We start from the raw sequence: 16551 nt of genomic DNA, 5'->3' as shown, positions 1-16551 counted from the left end.
CCGTTGCAGAACGCCACTTGTGATTCGTTATTCATTGAGACGTATTCAAATTCCGACCAGGCGTTTGCTAATCCTACTGTTTGCTTCTTTTTTTCATTTCTCTTCGCATCGGACGCCCGATATACGTAGGTTACCGAAATTTTATGGATTCTGATAGATTACTTATCCTACAATGAAATGGAATCATTTTCGAAGAAATCAGATCCAGTTGGAATTATTCCTAACGATTTGAGTGGAGTTTCTTATGGGAATTGTGATTCTGAAGCTTACAGAACATCAGTGAGATCGCTGGATTGTCATGTGGCCCATTTGAATTCGTTAAAAAAAAAGATAAGATCAATTACATTGTGGATTGTTAAACTAAATGATGATGACCAGGTTGTCGTTGAAGGAAATTTGGAGTGGTATGTTCTCCTTAAAACCTTATGTAGCAAATACGTACCTGATACAGATACTTGTTATACATAGTTTGAATAAGATAAACTTCTACAATGAGCTATTAATGCATGCTGAATAAATTTCAATCCATCTTACATTTAACATTTATTGACAGTGGTACCAGAGTTCGAACTAAACCAATAGCAAATAGAGTCACCTCGTCAAGGATTTTATCAAAATTCAAACATGCCTATCATCTAATTGGAAATATGGCTGATTTACAACATGGTACGCATATAAATCTCAGTCACATTCACGCAAGAGCTATGCTGTTATTACATGAGAAGTAATATCATAAATGTCAGATTTTTATTGTATCATGTATAAAAAATATTTTCCATCAACCATCTTATACTTGTCTTTAGCTGATCCATAAATATTTCCAACTATTATCTGCAGAACTTCCAGTATTCGTTCGCCGTAAATTTCAACAAGGTTTCCCAGAAGATTGGGAAGCTATTATCGACATTTGGAAACGCTTCATTATTACCTCTGGATGCGACGAAGCAACACGATTATTGTGTATCCCTGAAGGTCTCTTTGTCAATGAAAGGCTTAAGTTGACTGTTAATGGTTCCAATGAGAATTCTCGTTTCGTTAAAGACATTGAAAAAGTTACAATGGTGAATGAGACGACGTACCCTATGATTAAAAATGGTACTGATGAAAGTATTGGTGAATATCATCAGAATGAAAAACTGGTTGATTCACTTGCTGAAACAAAGACCTGCGAATCAATTTTGGATCATGAGGTGTCTGACAAAATATCCAAAACACCAAATGATATGAAGCAGCTCACAGCATGGACACCACTCCTGCAACTTGGCGACAATGCAGGATGCTACTTGGCCTTTAAGGGAACCTTGCTGAGGTGAGCCACACAATACTAAAAATCAGCATTAAAACGATACATTATAAGAATAAATAAATATTTGCAAGACTTAATTGTATATCAAACAAGTCTGAATAAGGCTGTGAATTGTTTTATTACATACCTTGAACATTTGTGAAATTCTGCACAAAAGAATAATTGATCCATTTTTTCCAGTTCAATGGGTCATGCTGTGAATAGGAATCACGTAACAGGTATTGTACATCGAAGAATTTCTCCAAGGATCATTGAAACCATTAATCACGAATTTTATGAATTGATGGGCGATCTCAACAACACTAAACGTAGTATGTATGAATGCAATAATGTGTATTCTGAGGACAGTAGAGTCAAGTATTTTTCATTTTATGTTTCACACTCATAGGCGTGTACCTAATTCATCACTACACTTTTTAAATTCTGAAGATATTGGAGAGTTTTGATTCACATTGCAGCTAGCTAAACATGTATATCAATTATTTGGGGATAATGGTACTGAACTTTCACTCGGCAGGTATTCCTAAGGAGTTAATTTTGTGGTGTCGCAATGGATGTCCAAAGCAAATAAATTTGTTTTGTGAAAACTGGAGATTATTGAAAAATGATGAAACAGAATCTTATAAACATTTAGTCAGCGGCAAGTGTTCCCTGTATTTCAAATATTTTTCCGCATATTGAAATGAAATATATTTTCAATATGTCAAAACAATTGTTATTCAATGTCCCAAATGTTTTACCTACATATTCTAACTTGAAGTTTTTCTGATGAATCATTAGTTTATCAGTACTTAAAACAGAAATATCATTCTTAATTTTGTGTAGATGGAAAACTAAAAGACGAAGACAATGATGTTTTGACTACAAACAATCATAAGAAATCAGGCAATTACAGCAAAAAGGTTCATTCGTTGTCACCTGTGCAAACAGCAAAAAACCGGGTTAAAAAAAAAAGAATCTTGACAGAGTTGAATAACAGCGACGCCAATGATGCAATCACTAACAATATGGTATATATAACTAATCATAGAGCATGCTAGATTTCTTGAGACGACTTGTAAGAAGGTGATAAGTAAATATCAAATTTAGACTCCATCACTGAGACATAATAAGAAACAATAACCATGGAATTTAGTTAAAATTCATAGAATATGTCGGAACTGTTTGAAATATAAATTAATCCATATAAATTCCAGACTCCTAATAGAAAAGAAGCCAGCAGAATGCCTACTAGCGATTTGCAAGTCAACAGTTTGTCCAAAATAAGACGAAAACTTTCAACTCACGTCTTCGAAAACTCAAGGGAGGATACGAAAATTGCAGATATTACCCTGGTACTGTTATTTATCTATTGTGCCGCAGTATTTAATAACGAAAAATTAAATACCTTAAGGTACATTATTTTGTTATACTCTAAACACCCGTTTTTACTTCCACAGGGTGTAAATTTGAAGAAATTGGAAGAAATCCGTCCAACTATTAAGTAAGCTTCCACTTTGAGCCTGTAATAATTCGTCACACCTCTAAAACGACTATCCGATTATTAATTCAAAGAATGTTCAATTTTACAGACACGATATAAAGCATCAGCGACCGCCATTGAGTCGAGAACCAGTTATATCGTACGTGTATCATGATAGTTTTAAAGTCAACGACAACGATTTGTCTGATGGTGTGTAAAATATGGTATCAAATCATTTTATTAATTTTATTTATCTACGAATGCAATTAACTACGGAAATAATTATAACACTTATTCCATTGGCATGTCAAGGAATAATATGGTAGCAAATATAGGACGACTTTCAATCTAAAACAACAGATATATTTCACTGTTGTTAAGAGCACGCACACTACTAGGCAAGTCTTTGTATACATATAATAAGCCAGTTCGTTTAATTTTAATTTTTTTTTTTTAAATTAAAGGACACCAAAGTCCATTACGTGTACCAATACACCCATGTTACGTGCTCCCACATAATATTAACTTATTTATATTACTATTATTATTCATACCATTATTACTGTTATCATTATTGTTATTTTCATTATTACTACTTATAATTATTTACTTTTATATAAACGGGTGTATTACATACATGTGTACACAATTTGAGTATACATACGTAGCCAAAATAAAGAGTTACACCAGGCAATATGTATTTTTTTTATTTTTATTTTTTCTAATTTTAATACGAAACCATAATAAGTGGTTAAGCTAAATTAATTTTCATCGTACAATGGAGTACCGTCTCCGCTAAGAGACATACTCCTGGGACTCGAATTCGTATGTGGGGTTCCTCTCGGTGATTTATACGACGGTGTACGTGCCGTTGGTGGCCTGTTGCGGGGTGTAGCTCGACCTGATCCATCGTCGTATCCCCGCGGAGTTTTTCTCGAGTCCTCATATCTAGGAGTGCTGTTCCCACTAAACAATGTAAATATCTATTATAGAATCTTGGTGATCGATCAATTAAGTAAACGTATTTTTAGTTAACGTTTCGACCCGGATATGGGCCCTCCTCAGAACGATTTATTTATTTAACTGTCAAGAGCAACAGAAAATTTTTTTTTTTTTAAATAATAATACTAGAAGTACAATCAGACATTAAATATTGTAGATGTAATACTCTTAGGGCTATTATATATTATTGGTTAGTAAGAACATTTTGATTAATTGAAAAAAGAATGGCTTTAAGTGTTATTTACCTTTTTTTTATAAGTAAGTGGACTAAGATGTAGTCGAATTCACAATTTACAATTAGTGGAGACAATGTTCTTTGAGTGACGGTAGTCAATGTCAATCTTCTAGTTATTTTACATGTAGGAGTTAATAGTTGGAAGTCATTAATTAAAAAGATTAAAGAACTATGTTTCTTCACAGTCAGTATGTCATTGTGTTAATAGGTTTTTAAAGAAGGTCTTTTTAGCAGTAAAATTAATTTGCAAGTGTCCAAGAAATGGAGGTAGGCCCTTTATGACTATGTTCCACATGTCTAACCAAAAATTATTGTTGGTTGAACTGATTGGGTCAACAGGTGAATAACGACTGATGGGAGAAACAAATATGATCCAGAGTGAAGGTGAACCTAATATAAACAATTATACAAAAAAACAAAAAATATTTTGTGAAAAAAATTATGTAGAAAAACTGTGTTATGGGGACAAAAATTTTTTTGTATCTAGTTAAGGTTAAACAATATTTGTTGTGTGGGCGGAGATTAGAGGTTTGTAAATATTACTTAAATGTTCAACATCTTGTCTAAGATTAACGGAATTGGTGTGACCTACAATGTTGCACATTTCTAGTAATAGTCTTTTATAATAATTGTGTTCTTCACAAAGGATGTTTGTATTGTCGTAGTTCAAAGTATGTTGTTTATTGATACTACGTTTTGTTAGAGCCGTGTGACGTTCGTCAATCTCATGTACATTGCGTTTCATCAATGATTTCATCAATTGATATTCATCAATGTAAATATCACCTGAGCATGGAATTTATCTGGATAACATCTCTATCCAGAGCATTGATTGTATTATGTTGGAATTCTAGTGGAATTACGATATCCCCTACAAAGTGTCTATGAGACTCGTTATACATATTTGTTAAATATTGGGAAACAATACAGTAAGTAACAACGAGTTGTCACATTTTCGAGAAATCAAAATCGAGGAGGTACATCTTTCGGGATACATACGAGATCCTGGGAGTGATCTGTTTCAGTTTAGCCCATGCCTCGGCAGCTTTTTTCCAATCCATCGGGTCTCCGGCTAGTGTGGGCATTTGCGGTGTTGGACGATGTGAAGGTGTTGTTCTATGGTGAGCAGATGTCACTGTGGTTGGCCCAGGATGAACAAACTGGCCTTGGTGATGATTTGGCGTTTGCTGGCCGTACCTAGGCGTTGGCTGACCGTGGTGAGGTGTATGATGGGGAGTCTGATACGGGGTCATGAATGGTGTTTGTCCCGATGGGGTGTAAGGAGTATTGGGATAGGTATGCATGCCTCCGTACGGTCCTGCGCTTGCTGCGCCAGGAGTATGCGGTGGATAATGATGTGGAGTTTGATTTGCAACTTGTGACAGAGAGTGAAGCATGTGATGCGGTAGATTTTGGGCTACTCTCTGTATTGCCTCCTGATTCATACCTAGTAAGAGTATTAAAGAGATTAGCAATTAAGTTACGGTGTGGTTTAATGGCAATGGTTTCAAATTAAGCATTGCTTACTTGACATATTCACACCTGGAGTATTATGGTATGGGGTTCTAGATGTCATCGCACCTCGAGGTGTGCTTGGAGTTCCTTGACCAGGGACAGGGTCTCGGAAATGTTCCTTGAACCAACGGAACAAGGAGTTGACATTGTCGAACATTTGTCCCCGGAACCTGAATCCCTCTGGTGTAACAGTTACATATTCGTGTCGGCAGCGAACGCGAGGTAAATAAGACAGTACAAATTTTCCAGGGTAATTCTGCAAGTGGATAACAAATGAGAATATCAATTGTGAGCTTCAATTTAATCAACCTAGATGTATTTATGTTTAAATTACCTTTGCGGCGGATATGAAATAATGAATCTTTCCAGGGTTCTTTTTCTTCTCATCTTTCAATAACTCTTCTGCTTTGTCCTTCAAGCCACCTTCGGTATCCTTATAATATTTAAAGTACAACAAATCTCTAGCATGAGCTGCCATCGGATTAACATGTCTGGCAATGATTTCGTCCAAATCTTCAAACTCTTCGTTACCGATCCATAAACTTTGGCCAAGCGAGAAGGTATTCTCTTTGCCTTCTTCTCGAACATCGATATGTTGACAGATTTTGTCAGTCACTTTCCACGTTACTGTGAGGTGATCTGCACCTTTGCTACTTGGTCGGACTATCGCTTCACCCTGATCCATATTTTGCATGAATTTCTCAGCTTCGGCAAAACTGATATTATGAAATGCTGGATGTACAATGACGCGTTTTATATAAGTCTGTCGTTGTTTTGCTTTTTTTGCATCTTCTTCTACCTGTTGATCCTTTTGTTCTGCTTCCATATCATAAAACGGATCTCTTTGCGGTCTGTAAATGAACAAATAGATAATCGATCGTTAGTTTTCAAATTTCAAGTTGAAATTGATCCAGAGTGCAAACTTTACCATCTTAATGCTTATGAATTTAACAAAAATTATCAACACAAATCTCTCACCTCCATTCATGATTTTTATCAGCAAGATCACTGCTTTTACTGGTACATTCTACACTGAATCTGTCGACCTCAATCTTGATTATACGGCAATGAATGATTTGACCAATTCTGACTCTTTCCTCGGGATTCGCTACATGTTTATCAGACAGATTCTTGATGTGAATATATCCTGATATATTATTTTCCAAGCGCAACCTGACACCGGTAGCTTTTCCTGGGCAGGCTCCAGCATCAAAGTGATTCCATACTTCCGACAACTCAGGGAAATCATTCTTTAGACAGAATGGACACTGCCAAAGACCTGTCTCATCATTTCGTACCGGATTTGCTTGATCTAGTTGTTCACCTTGAGGTTTCCTGTGAGTTATGCCACATACGGTGGCTTCAACCATTTTGCCGATATAGAACGTTTCCGGTGTCTCCTTGGTCAATACATCGAACAATTTTTCAGCACTGAGAGATTGATATGGCACTCTAAGGTCTTTGTATCTGCTATTTAATTCCGCCCTGATGTCATACAGTGTTATGCATTTGTTACCAAAACCTTGTCTTTCTAATTCTTCGGCAAATGCGTCAAGATCAAGATCCTTCAATCTTTCCGGCGATTCTAAGATTTCCTCCAATGCCCCTGCTGGATTTGCATCTTCATCATCGTACTCTAGTGCGTCTACTGCCATTTTTCTGGCCCATTCATATGTCTCTGGATGAACACGCGAGCCGTCAAGCACTTCCACATATGCTTCAGTACTAAATAAGACAGAGAAGAATTAATAATAATAACAGAATAGACTGAAATTGGGAATGATTCACTGTGATCTTGTGAGAAAGAGAAGAAAAGAAAGAGCATGTTTAGGAATGATAACTTGGAATATCTTCGCTCACCTGTCTCCCAAACTATTTGTGTCTATCTTGATAAAACCGGCGCAATTAATGAAAACCTTAGGGCCCATATGACAAGCTGTGACCAATTGCGTTCTATTCTCTAATCGTTGATTAGTTTGCTTTAGCATTTTAATTAAGGCCTGTCCTTTTCGAGGTCCCAAGCCGCAGACAAATTGTACCAAGTTGCCAGCATAAGCTTGTTGGACTGCTTTGTTCACATCCACACCAACCTCATTTACTCGATTAACGAATTCTAAATATAGGTTTTCTAAAAGGTCTTCCTTAGGGAGTTGATCCTGCAAGAGAGACACGCGATTTCATACTTTAGAGTTACTGATTCAAGGCAACGATGTTTATAAAGTATTTATCATCGATATTTGTGGGATTTATTCTCACTCTGTGCCAAGGGAAACACAATATTTAAGGTAGGAACATGGCTCGGCTCTCACATAAGCTTGTTGATATAAAATGTGACCATGTGTCTTGAGTTTGACTTACTTGTAAAGGATGGTACTTGAGACACAAGATTTCTTCATCCGCTGTGCATAGCTGTGAAAATTCCACTAATGGATCTTGCATACGCCGTGCCATTGAAATAGCTTCTCTAAGTAATTCTGGATAATCCCTGAATTCTGACTGTAATAATAAATGTACAACATGAATGCAGACATCCGTTTTTAGTCTGTATCATCTAGAGAATAACACATTATTTATACCGGTAATTACAACTAATCTCAATTTCTGAGATGAAATCAGATATTTGAATGAAAACTAACCACTCCTTTGTTACTGTTTGAGTAGATCTGGGCGAGCTCGTTGTCACATACTTCTATTTGAATGCTAGGAAATTGTTCTTCTTCCACCAGGTTACTTATACACTCTTTGATATCAGCAACGACCATTGTTGCCTCCCTGGATGTACCACTCACAACAACAACGTGCGGTTTCTTTGTTGCAATAAAATTACGAATTGCCAGCAAATCAGCTTCCTGAGAAAAAAATATGATTTACAATTCTTGTCAGGTTTGTAAATTTCGCAAAACCATTCACCCCGATGAAGATATCGGAATTACAAATCATTGTCAACATCCTGAAAACGAAACTCAGATTCAGTCAATTTTAGAGGTGCGCGAAATTACCTTCATAGCTTTTTCATCCTCTCTGAAACTGTTTTTCTTTTTCATTAAATGTGGCAGCCGCAGATAATCTGTACACTCGCCGTCAGGTGCAACAAGACATGTGAATGCTGCTTTGGAGTAATCGGGCACATAAGATACAGCCATCACACGTAACCCCTTGCTCGTATCCCACTCTTCATCTTCTTCCTCAGGGAAATCACAGCTATACGGAGCCACTTTGAGCCAGTTATACATCTTTCGGCAGCACGCTCGCATCACGCATTCTTTAGCTTCTGTAATTAGATTCGCCTTCAACTCCTTCTTTAATTCGGGAATGACCATTTTCGTTAAAGCCATCTCCACGCTCCCTACTCTCAATGCATTCCAGTCTTGAACATTCTTACTAAATTCATCCTGTGAATAAAAAAAAGTGATATTAACCAACAAAGGAGACAATTAACAGATGTGATACATTCTCCTTCTGCGATTATAAAGGGTTAACAATATGAAATGAAATGAAACATCAATTATTAATTGATGATGAATAAAAAATTTATTTCTTACCCTGTAATAAAGTTGCTTCATTTCGTCTACATAATTGTTACTAGTATTGCCCTCAATCGAATCACTGAGTGAAATGGTGACGAGTTTATCTTCTTCGGCAATACTTAGTTTGAGGAATTGATCGCCAACAAGATCTCTTACAGGTTTGTCTTTCAGATACTTCATTCTGCAATGACACAAAGAATTCAATAGAAATCACTGCAAATGACTTTCAATCAACAAGAGTTGTATCCCAGATGGTGCAAAACATTTTTCTGACGTAACTAACAGAGTAGTTAGGAACTTTCTAAAAGATTGTTACAAAATGTTACGAAATGTTACGAAATGTTACATTTTTATCAGTGGTAAAGGGTTGCAAATACTGAAACTTACGTATATATGGGATGGTTTTCATCAATCTCTTTTATCCCTTTTTTGGTAGGTGTGACAGACAGTTTTGCTCTCTCCATATACATTTCTCTAACGCATTTGCGAACAAGAGGTTCCCTTGCAAGCTGAATGGCAACCATCAGTTGTGTGGCCTTCAAGGCTTCTTCCGGAGTCTTAAACTTCTTACCACAGAAGTCATTGGCAACTACAGAAGGTTCCGTTGGTTCCTGATCAACTTCATGACGTTGGTAATTGTCACGAAGATTCTCTGCATAATGCTCTGGAGACAAACCGAACTTCTTGGCAAGACCGTCCAGACCAGCCTTTCTACAAATAGTGTAAGGCCCAGTTCTGACAGCTTGTTTCAGCGTCTCGTCAGGTTCCTCTTCTTCGTCAGCTTCAACATCGTCTTCTGGAGGTGGATCCTCCCCATTTTCTTCAGCATCAGCTATCTGCTGTCTTCTTTTAGCCGCTCTTGCTGCAGCTCGTGCTTCTCTTTCCTTCTTGCGCACGGCCTCTTGCATAGGTGGAATCTCATGGCTGTAATACAACATGAAGTGATGATGAACGTCGTTCAATTCTTCGCTGGTTTGAACATTTCGCAATCTCTCGATATCGTCATCCTTTATCAGTCGCAGTCCCTCTGGCAGAGGAGCCTCAGCGTTTTTCATGATTTCATCCAGTTGATAATTTCTCATTTTTTCAAACAGTTGTAACAAGTTTTCTTTTCTTTGCCGAAGCTGACACCATTTCACGTCAAATTTGTATACTTTCCATAGATCGTTTATGTTTAGTTCAGGTAAAACGTATTCCTTTCGATAAAATGATATAAACGGAACTTCGAAGTGTTGATTACGCATAAAGTCCAAGGCTTTTTTGATCTTTCCTACTGTCTGTGGTCCCTTACGTGCCCTTTCCTTAGCCTCAGCATTTAAATGAGAATCTTGAACGGAGACCGACGGACGACAGAATGCCTGTTTATATATCCACTCTGCTTCCAAATCCAGTTCATCTGATCCCTCTGGGACTGCGACAACAGGTACTGAACGTAGTTGCATTCGCTCAGGTATATCAGTATTACGAATCTAGGAAAATTCATCACATATTTATTCACTTGACCCACAAAAAGGCTTCCAAAAAAAAAAATTTCGTTTGTATAAAAGTTGTCCCACCTCATTGTCCATGTCAGTAAAATGTCCTCGCTTGAGCTCGCTGGGCTCATATATTTCAAAAATACTTTTCCGTGTTGTTTTCTTTTTGGGTTGTTTTTTTGGACGACGCGGTCGTTCCCCATCACCATCTTCATCAACATATTCATCTTCCTCATCCTCTTCTTCTTCCTCTTCGTAATCCTCTTCCCCATACTTTCCAAACTCATCATAGTCAAAGTCAACCCCAAAAATATCTTGAGCTTCTTGTAACGCGCTAATTTAGAAAAGAAATCAAGTGAAAAGTTGATTTGTAAAAAATCTATACAAAATTAGGCACAATATGAAAACTTACGCATCTGAAAATATTGGTTTCTTCTTTCTTCGCCTTTCAGCAATAGGTCTTCCATCATCGTCGACAATAAAATCATCACCCTCAGAATAATCTCCATCGGAACCCTCCTCGTCAAAAGTCTCTGGTTCAGGCCTGTGGCTACGTTCGCTTCTTCTTTCATCCTCCTGACATATCACCATTCAATTTATTGGTTATGGATAGTGAGAAGATGATGGATATTTAAAATAATTTGCGGCATAAAATGTAGAAGACTTTTAGCTCCAATGGAACAACACTGTTCCTTGCTAGGATGTTGTAATATTTTTGATAGAAATCCTTCTTGCCAAAAGAAAAGAAACTTACATCACCAGATCCTTCGAATAATTCATTTGCGATAGCATCCCGTTCTTCTACCGCTTCGTGCTCCTGCTCTTCCTCCGACTCCTCATCTTGTATTCGACGTAGACGTTTAAATCGTTTCTGGTCAAGTGAATAATTTATTTTCCAGTACCCCAGATGGGAATAAAGAAACACTTAAGTGCCTCATTAATGCAGTTAGAAAAAAATCGAAGGAAACAAGAAAGTAAAAATAAAAAAAAAACAACAAAAAACGCTATGCATACCCTTTCCACTTTGACTCCCAAGTTTTCCTCAATAAGATCATAGTCCTCATCTTCCAGTCGATCGTCAAAGTCTTCATCATCACTCTTTTTACGCTTTTTAGAACCACCGGAACCATCACTGTCCTCTCCTTCGCTCTCTTCGATAGGATTATCATCAATAAGATCCTCCAGTTCTCCTTGGAAACGGTCCTCATCATCTGAATATATCAGATTACAATATTATGAACCAAAAAGCAAAGTGTTAAACACGCATCTACATGCTGTAGCAATTGAGGTTTTCCCAAGAGCAGACCAACGAGCATTGAACATAAGGTACAAGAAGCTACCCATGACAAACTATTGCTAACACTTACCTTCATCATCTTCATCACTCTCCTCGACAGCTTTAATTTTCTTTAGTTTTTTCTTTTCATTGTGATCTAACTCCTCTTCCTCCTGTACAATAACCAAAACAACAATAGGGTAAAAAATGTAAGATCAAGAAAAGAGCTAATTTAACGCACTGCAAGTATTGAATTGTGGATTGCTAAGCTAGATATTACGCATTTTATACTGACCTCACTTTCTTCCGCCTCCGAGTCGATGAAGTCTGCCATTTTTTTTTGGGGTTAACTTTTCTCGGAAATGTAAATGCTATTTGCGATTAGGCAGTTGGAAAGTTACAGGTTTAAGAGTCGACGGTGTCTTAATAATGAATCTTGACTCGATTAACTGAATGATTATAATTCCAGGTATGCTACGAATATCGAGCCTAGTAGAACCACAGGCATTGCTCTGGATTCGCACAGTCCTCAACGTATGTCATTGCCGTCAAATAACCACTGGAGGGATTACTATTCGTCCTGGTTTACAGTCAGCGGCTTAAAATGACCCCGTATTAGCTAGAGGGCTAGAAACCCAATGCATCCGACATCATACCCGGATACTCAAAATCCATTAAACGTATCAAATTCCACGTAATGTTGGTTTAACTTATAACAAGTCGCAGTAAATGTCCGATATTTCCGTCCGGCCGTACGAGCAATCCTACAGCTCCGTATCGCACCACAAACAATACTGAACGCTCCTCACCACAGAGATTGGAACCCCGCTTGATAGGCTCGAAACCTCTGTTTACTCCATCTGTCGGTGAATATTTGAACAAATTCAACTCACAGCACAGACTGTTGGAAGCGGTCACCGATCGAAAAGAAAGAAACCAGATTAAAGCTCATTCTGATTTATTTTTTACTCGTGAAAGCGGAGATAATCGCTCTGTAGACCGATCAGAGTGCAGGTTTAAGGGAGCTTTCCAGTGTGAAATTTTCAAAAAAACGATTTTTTTCTTTTGCTTTATCGAATAGTATACACTCTTCCGAATATTCCCTGAAATTTTCATGCCGAAATTCAGATTATTTCGGTTACTGTACAGCATTTCTTGGAAGAAGGCAACGGAGCGCTACAGCTGCCCGTGCGACCGTTATTTCTATTGTCTCGTTCTTACCTGCACGTACATGAACTTGGCTCGCCAATTGTCGAAAATGTGAATTCGGACTATTGCATAATTTGCCGTTAATTAACCGTAAATTAGTCGCGCGACTTATTTTTTTGTCGCACTCAATTTTAAAAAAACAAGCGGATGGCGTGCTAAATTCTTGAAAATCAATCAATCACTGTGTGTGGCAACTAGCCCCAAAGCACGTATTCTGCGGCAAGCAGATAGTAGAAATCGCTACGCAGTGTGCTGTGTGCACCTTCAATGAAGGTTACGACCCAATTTTAAAAATTTTGGAGACGATGGGATGCACGATAGGGCCGAGCGCCGCAGATTTCGCCGCTAAGTACAAGAATGCGCGCATCACCCAAGCAAACCGCCGGGCGTCCCTGGATAGCAAAGAGGCGAGGACAGCTCGTCGGACTGAACAATCCATTGAGCACGATCTTTTCGAAGAAGCAGAAGGGATATTGTATGGACCTGGCATCGCTAATTGACCGTAAGTAAACGATTTACCTAAAATTTCCTCACTTGAAACTTTGAACGCGTTTTTCTCAAAACAGCATTTTTCAAAACGGTGTCCAACTTGGAGGGCAGCCTCCATAGCACAAAAGCCAATTATATACCGATCAATAATCTTTTTGTGTTTTTTGTTTTAGATCAAAATTGTGACCCCCAACGTGGACACCACATCCAAGTGCATTTTCTGCAGCAATTGTTTCATCATTTTTATAGATATTAATTAATGAATAAATCGATCTTTAAAAAATTGCTTTGTATTCTTCAATACCCAATTAATATACAAAAAAAAAACCAGACCGATTAGATTATTTTTTCTTTAAAAAAAAAATCGCGAAAAACAGCGATTTTTCGGGCTGTCACACTGGAAAGCTCCCTTAAACGGAAAATTTTCTTTTTATGCGTGAAAAATAAATGAGACACAGGCCGTAGGGGTGGGCAACTGACGCACCGAGCAGGTATGCTGACGCACTTATAATCCTTACAGCAACCCTATTATGAGGGAACAACGCCGAAGGTCGAGCAGTACCTGCGTTATCAGCCCAATCCCAAGGAACAATAGTCCCTGAATTTGTGTACACAGAGAAATATAAAATCCTACGTGTAATGACTCCTGCATTCACGAATATAAAATTGTTCGAAACAATCAACAGCATTCCAATGCTCAAACGAAAGAATAGAGGACCTTCATTTGACCCAGATAACAATTGCTTAACGGATTCCTCGAATTTGTCGGACCGACCGGATAGCGAGGCGCACCGGGACGCGAAAAGTTGTCCACCCCTAGTTTAAAGCAATAAAATTTGTCATCTAACCGTGAATGAGTAAGAGCCGATTTTCCGACGAGTCTTATTAAATAGTAGCAACGTCAAGTAAAAAATTTTTGCATCAAGTATTATTAATTATTATTAACATAAAATCCTTCATAACATTACATAATAATCGTAGAATCAAATATCGTTGACTGATGATATACCTATATCAGTCAATGCAAATGTTTCTAATTTTCATTTCAGACAACTATTGGAACACCGTGGACCAATCATTTTCTCTGGAATATCTTTGCGTGTCGAATTCAGAGCTGAAATGTAATGGCATGTATTGAAAATGATGTCATATGTCGCCACAAATCGTTTTGACCAACGTACTCACAGACAATGTCGGAGCCCGCGGTGGATACCATTCGAACACTCTGCAATTCCTGCAGAAGCAGGGCATTAAACGATAAGGCAGCTATACGCAAAAAAAGCTCGTAAACACCGTCACCAGTTCTAGCTGAGACGGCCCAAAATTCTGCGTGCAATGTCCGCGCCACCGCAAATGCGCGTCTTTCAATCACTTCGTAAACAGGGTTTGACTGTCCACATATGATAAATACATTCGTCATAGTCAATACATGAATCTCAAATGCAGGATTGTACGTTAAACGAGCCAACCTTTGAGCCCAAAACTACTTTCATAATGCGACAATTTATAAATCGGTAAGAATTAAACGTATGAAGAAATCCTGAAAAACTTTGTTACAGATCCAGTCACTGTTGGATGAACAATGACAAAAAATACGTCAAATCAAAAATACTTGGGGTCGAAGGTTGGCGCATTTAATGTGGAATACCTCAAATATATAGCATTATGCATTTGTACATAGGGGTAAGAGTTTATGATTTATTTTTATAGCGTGTTAATTACCAATAGATCTCTTTTGGTGCCAACCAAGAAAATTTGGCTCGTATCGTTGTTACATCGCTGTGCTTCGTCGAGCCACTGTCGGCAATGGGACAACGACATCAAGCTTCCCAAATCGAAGACAACCACGATTACTGAAAAGATTAGATAAACTTATATGATATACATAAATGGAAAAAAATACCTATTCTTCGTCATTATAAATACATATTTACAAACCATTCGCGCTTCTGTAATATGATGCCGCGATGCACTTGAACCTTTCCTGACCTGCTGTATCCCATCTAAAGACGAATTCATTTACTAATAGCAAATAAGTATGCAAGTGGAAATACACTATGGGGTATAAGAAACAAAAGAATTTTTGATAATGCTAACATTTGTAAATTGTACGGAACCCCCAAGACGTCGAAACGTTCTACTTCAAAGTCCACGCCAATGGTTGCTTTGTAATTATTGTCGAAGAGTTTGTGACAGAATCTGTAAGAAATCGGTGCGGTAATAAATGAATAATTAAATTCATCGTTATAAAATTATAATTAGAAAAAACCTCGTAGCGTTATAGTACATACCTATTAACCAAAGAGGTCTTGCCGACAGCCACATCTCCGAGGACGATAACTTTTGATATCTTCGGTATCAATAACGGGCGTTCAGCTGTACATGTCTTACGGACCCGAGTATCGAAATCTCTTTCCATGTATGGAGTTGCGTCTGATGAGAATGGTGGCTGCCACTTAGATACCTGTGTACGTAGATATAGTTTGTATTTTTTGCGTTCAAAATCTCTTAAGGTGTACTTATGTGCATATAAAAAAAAAAAAATTAACGACATATATTAGCGTAAATATAGAGTTATATATAATATAATATTTATTTATTTACTCGTTTAATATATATGTATAAAATATTAAATCTACGACTTGATACTGGGATTTAATCTATAGGCCTATACTATATCACTGGTACAAATAATAAACGCTTTATTTACATATATTACCTGTCTTTCTTCGTGAGCAGTCTCCTTTATCATTTTATAAACTGCAGAGCGTGTTTGCATCATTGCAAATTTTGAGATTTAAGCAAGAGCCGTTACGATGCTCTAGTCGTGCATGATACTAGAACAATAATGATAACAAAACTACCTAATTAATACTTTATTCGTACGGGATGACGACGCTAATAGATGTCTTACACGCTTTGATATACCGGGGGCCCCCATGTACCAAACATTGGTTGCTGTGGCAGGTGCAACGTTATAATACGCATACATACGAGTATGGTGTGTAATATCAGCACAATACACCATTATGGCATTGCAGGAAGCGGAAGCGAT

The 16551-nt window shown here is 37.6% G+C and overlaps 3 protein-coding genes across 3 annotated transcripts; 1 reads left to right on the top strand and 2 right to left on the bottom strand.

Annotated features, from left to right (window-relative positions):
* The first annotated feature begins 39 nt into the window (after positions 1-39).
* On the top strand, positions 40-3427 carry LOC124302973 (uncharacterized). The gene is made up of 9 exons (XM_046759598.1): positions 40-404; positions 554-666; positions 838-1309; positions 1487-1617; positions 1824-1946; positions 2132-2316; positions 2503-2640; positions 2746-2789; positions 2878-3427. The coding sequence occupies exons 1-9, from the start codon at positions 178-180 to the stop codon at positions 2984-2986; spliced, it is 1542 nt and encodes a 513-aa protein (XP_046615554.1). The 5' UTR covers positions 40-177; the 3' UTR covers positions 2987-3427.
* LOC124302966 (transcription elongation factor SPT6) lies at positions 3001-12432 on the bottom strand. The gene is made up of 17 exons (XM_046759590.1): positions 12094-12432; positions 11890-11971; positions 11537-11733; positions 11277-11393; positions 10935-11098; positions 10604-10856; positions 9435-10516; positions 9063-9228; positions 8520-8912; positions 8157-8369; positions 7879-8016; positions 7381-7676; positions 6499-7245; positions 5855-6371; positions 5533-5776; positions 5005-5452; positions 3001-3734 (listed from the first exon to the last, which is right to left on the bottom strand). Exons 1-17 carry the CDS (start codon positions 12130-12132, stop codon positions 3530-3532), a joined length of 5301 nt encoding a protein of 1766 aa, XP_046615546.1. The 5' UTR covers positions 12133-12432; the 3' UTR covers positions 3001-3529.
* Positions 12433-14478: 2046 nt separating this feature from the next.
* LOC124302985 (ras-related protein Rab-34) lies at positions 14479-16535 on the bottom strand. Its single transcript, XM_046759622.1, has 7 exons — positions 16216-16535; positions 15788-15960; positions 15594-15695; positions 15435-15499; positions 15219-15349; positions 14682-14886; positions 14479-14610 (listed from the first exon to the last, which is right to left on the bottom strand). The coding sequence occupies exons 1-7, from the start codon at positions 16276-16278 to the stop codon at positions 14537-14539; spliced, it is 813 nt and encodes a 270-aa protein (XP_046615578.1). The 5' UTR covers positions 16279-16535; the 3' UTR covers positions 14479-14536.
* Between the last annotated feature and the right edge of the window lie 16 nt (positions 16536-16551).

This window comes from Neodiprion virginianus, chromosome 4 (genome assembly GCF_021901495.1).
Source record: "Neodiprion virginianus isolate iyNeoVirg1 chromosome 4, iyNeoVirg1.1, whole genome shotgun sequence".
In the NCBI taxonomy this organism is placed as follows: Eukaryota; Metazoa; Arthropoda; class Insecta; order Hymenoptera; family Diprionidae; genus Neodiprion; species Neodiprion virginianus.
Note: the sequence above shows the minus strand (reverse complement) of the source record. Positions and strands in the feature narration are given on the sequence as shown.

What these genes read in the sequence shown, in the direction of transcription:
- LOC124302985 (XM_046759622.1), bottom strand. Translation starts at nt 16,278, where the DNA reads ATGATGCAAACACGCTCTGCAGTTTATAAAATGATAAAGGAGACTGCT. An exon ending in CTGCTCACGAAGAAAGACAG is followed by an intron (nt 15,961 to 16,215) that starts GTAATATATGTA and finishes CTACGTACACAG; the next exon opens with GTATCTAAGTGGCAGCCACC. An exon ending in GCACCAAAAGAGATCTATTG is followed by an intron (nt 14,887 to 15,218) that starts GTAATTAACACG and finishes ATATGTGGACAG; the next exon opens with TCAAACCCTGTTTACGAAGT.
- LOC124302966 (XM_046759590.1), bottom strand. Translation starts at nt 12,132, where the DNA reads ATGGCAGACTTCATCGACTCGGAGGCGGAAGAAAGTGAG. An exon ending in TGAAGCAACTTTATTACAGG is followed by an intron (nt 8,913 to 9,062) that starts GTAAGAAATAAA and finishes TTTTATTCACAG; the next exon opens with GATGAATTTAGTAAGAATGT. An exon ending in CAAACAGTAACAAAGGAGTG is followed by an intron (nt 8,017 to 8,156) that starts GTTAGTTTTCAT and finishes TTATTATTACAG; the next exon opens with TCAGAATTCAGGGATTATCC.
- LOC124302973 (XM_046759598.1), top strand. Translation starts at nt 178, where the DNA reads ATGGAATCATTTTCGAAGAAATCAGATCCAGTTGGAATTATTCCTAAC. An exon ending in TTTAAGGGAACCTTGCTGAG is followed by an intron (nt 1,310 to 1,486) that starts GTGAGCCACACA and finishes CATTTTTTCCAG; the next exon opens with TTCAATGGGTCATGCTGTGA. An exon ending in TCTCAACAACACTAAACGTA is followed by an intron (nt 1,618 to 1,823) that starts GTATGTATGAAT and finishes TTCACTCGGCAG; the next exon opens with GTATTCCTAAGGAGTTAATT.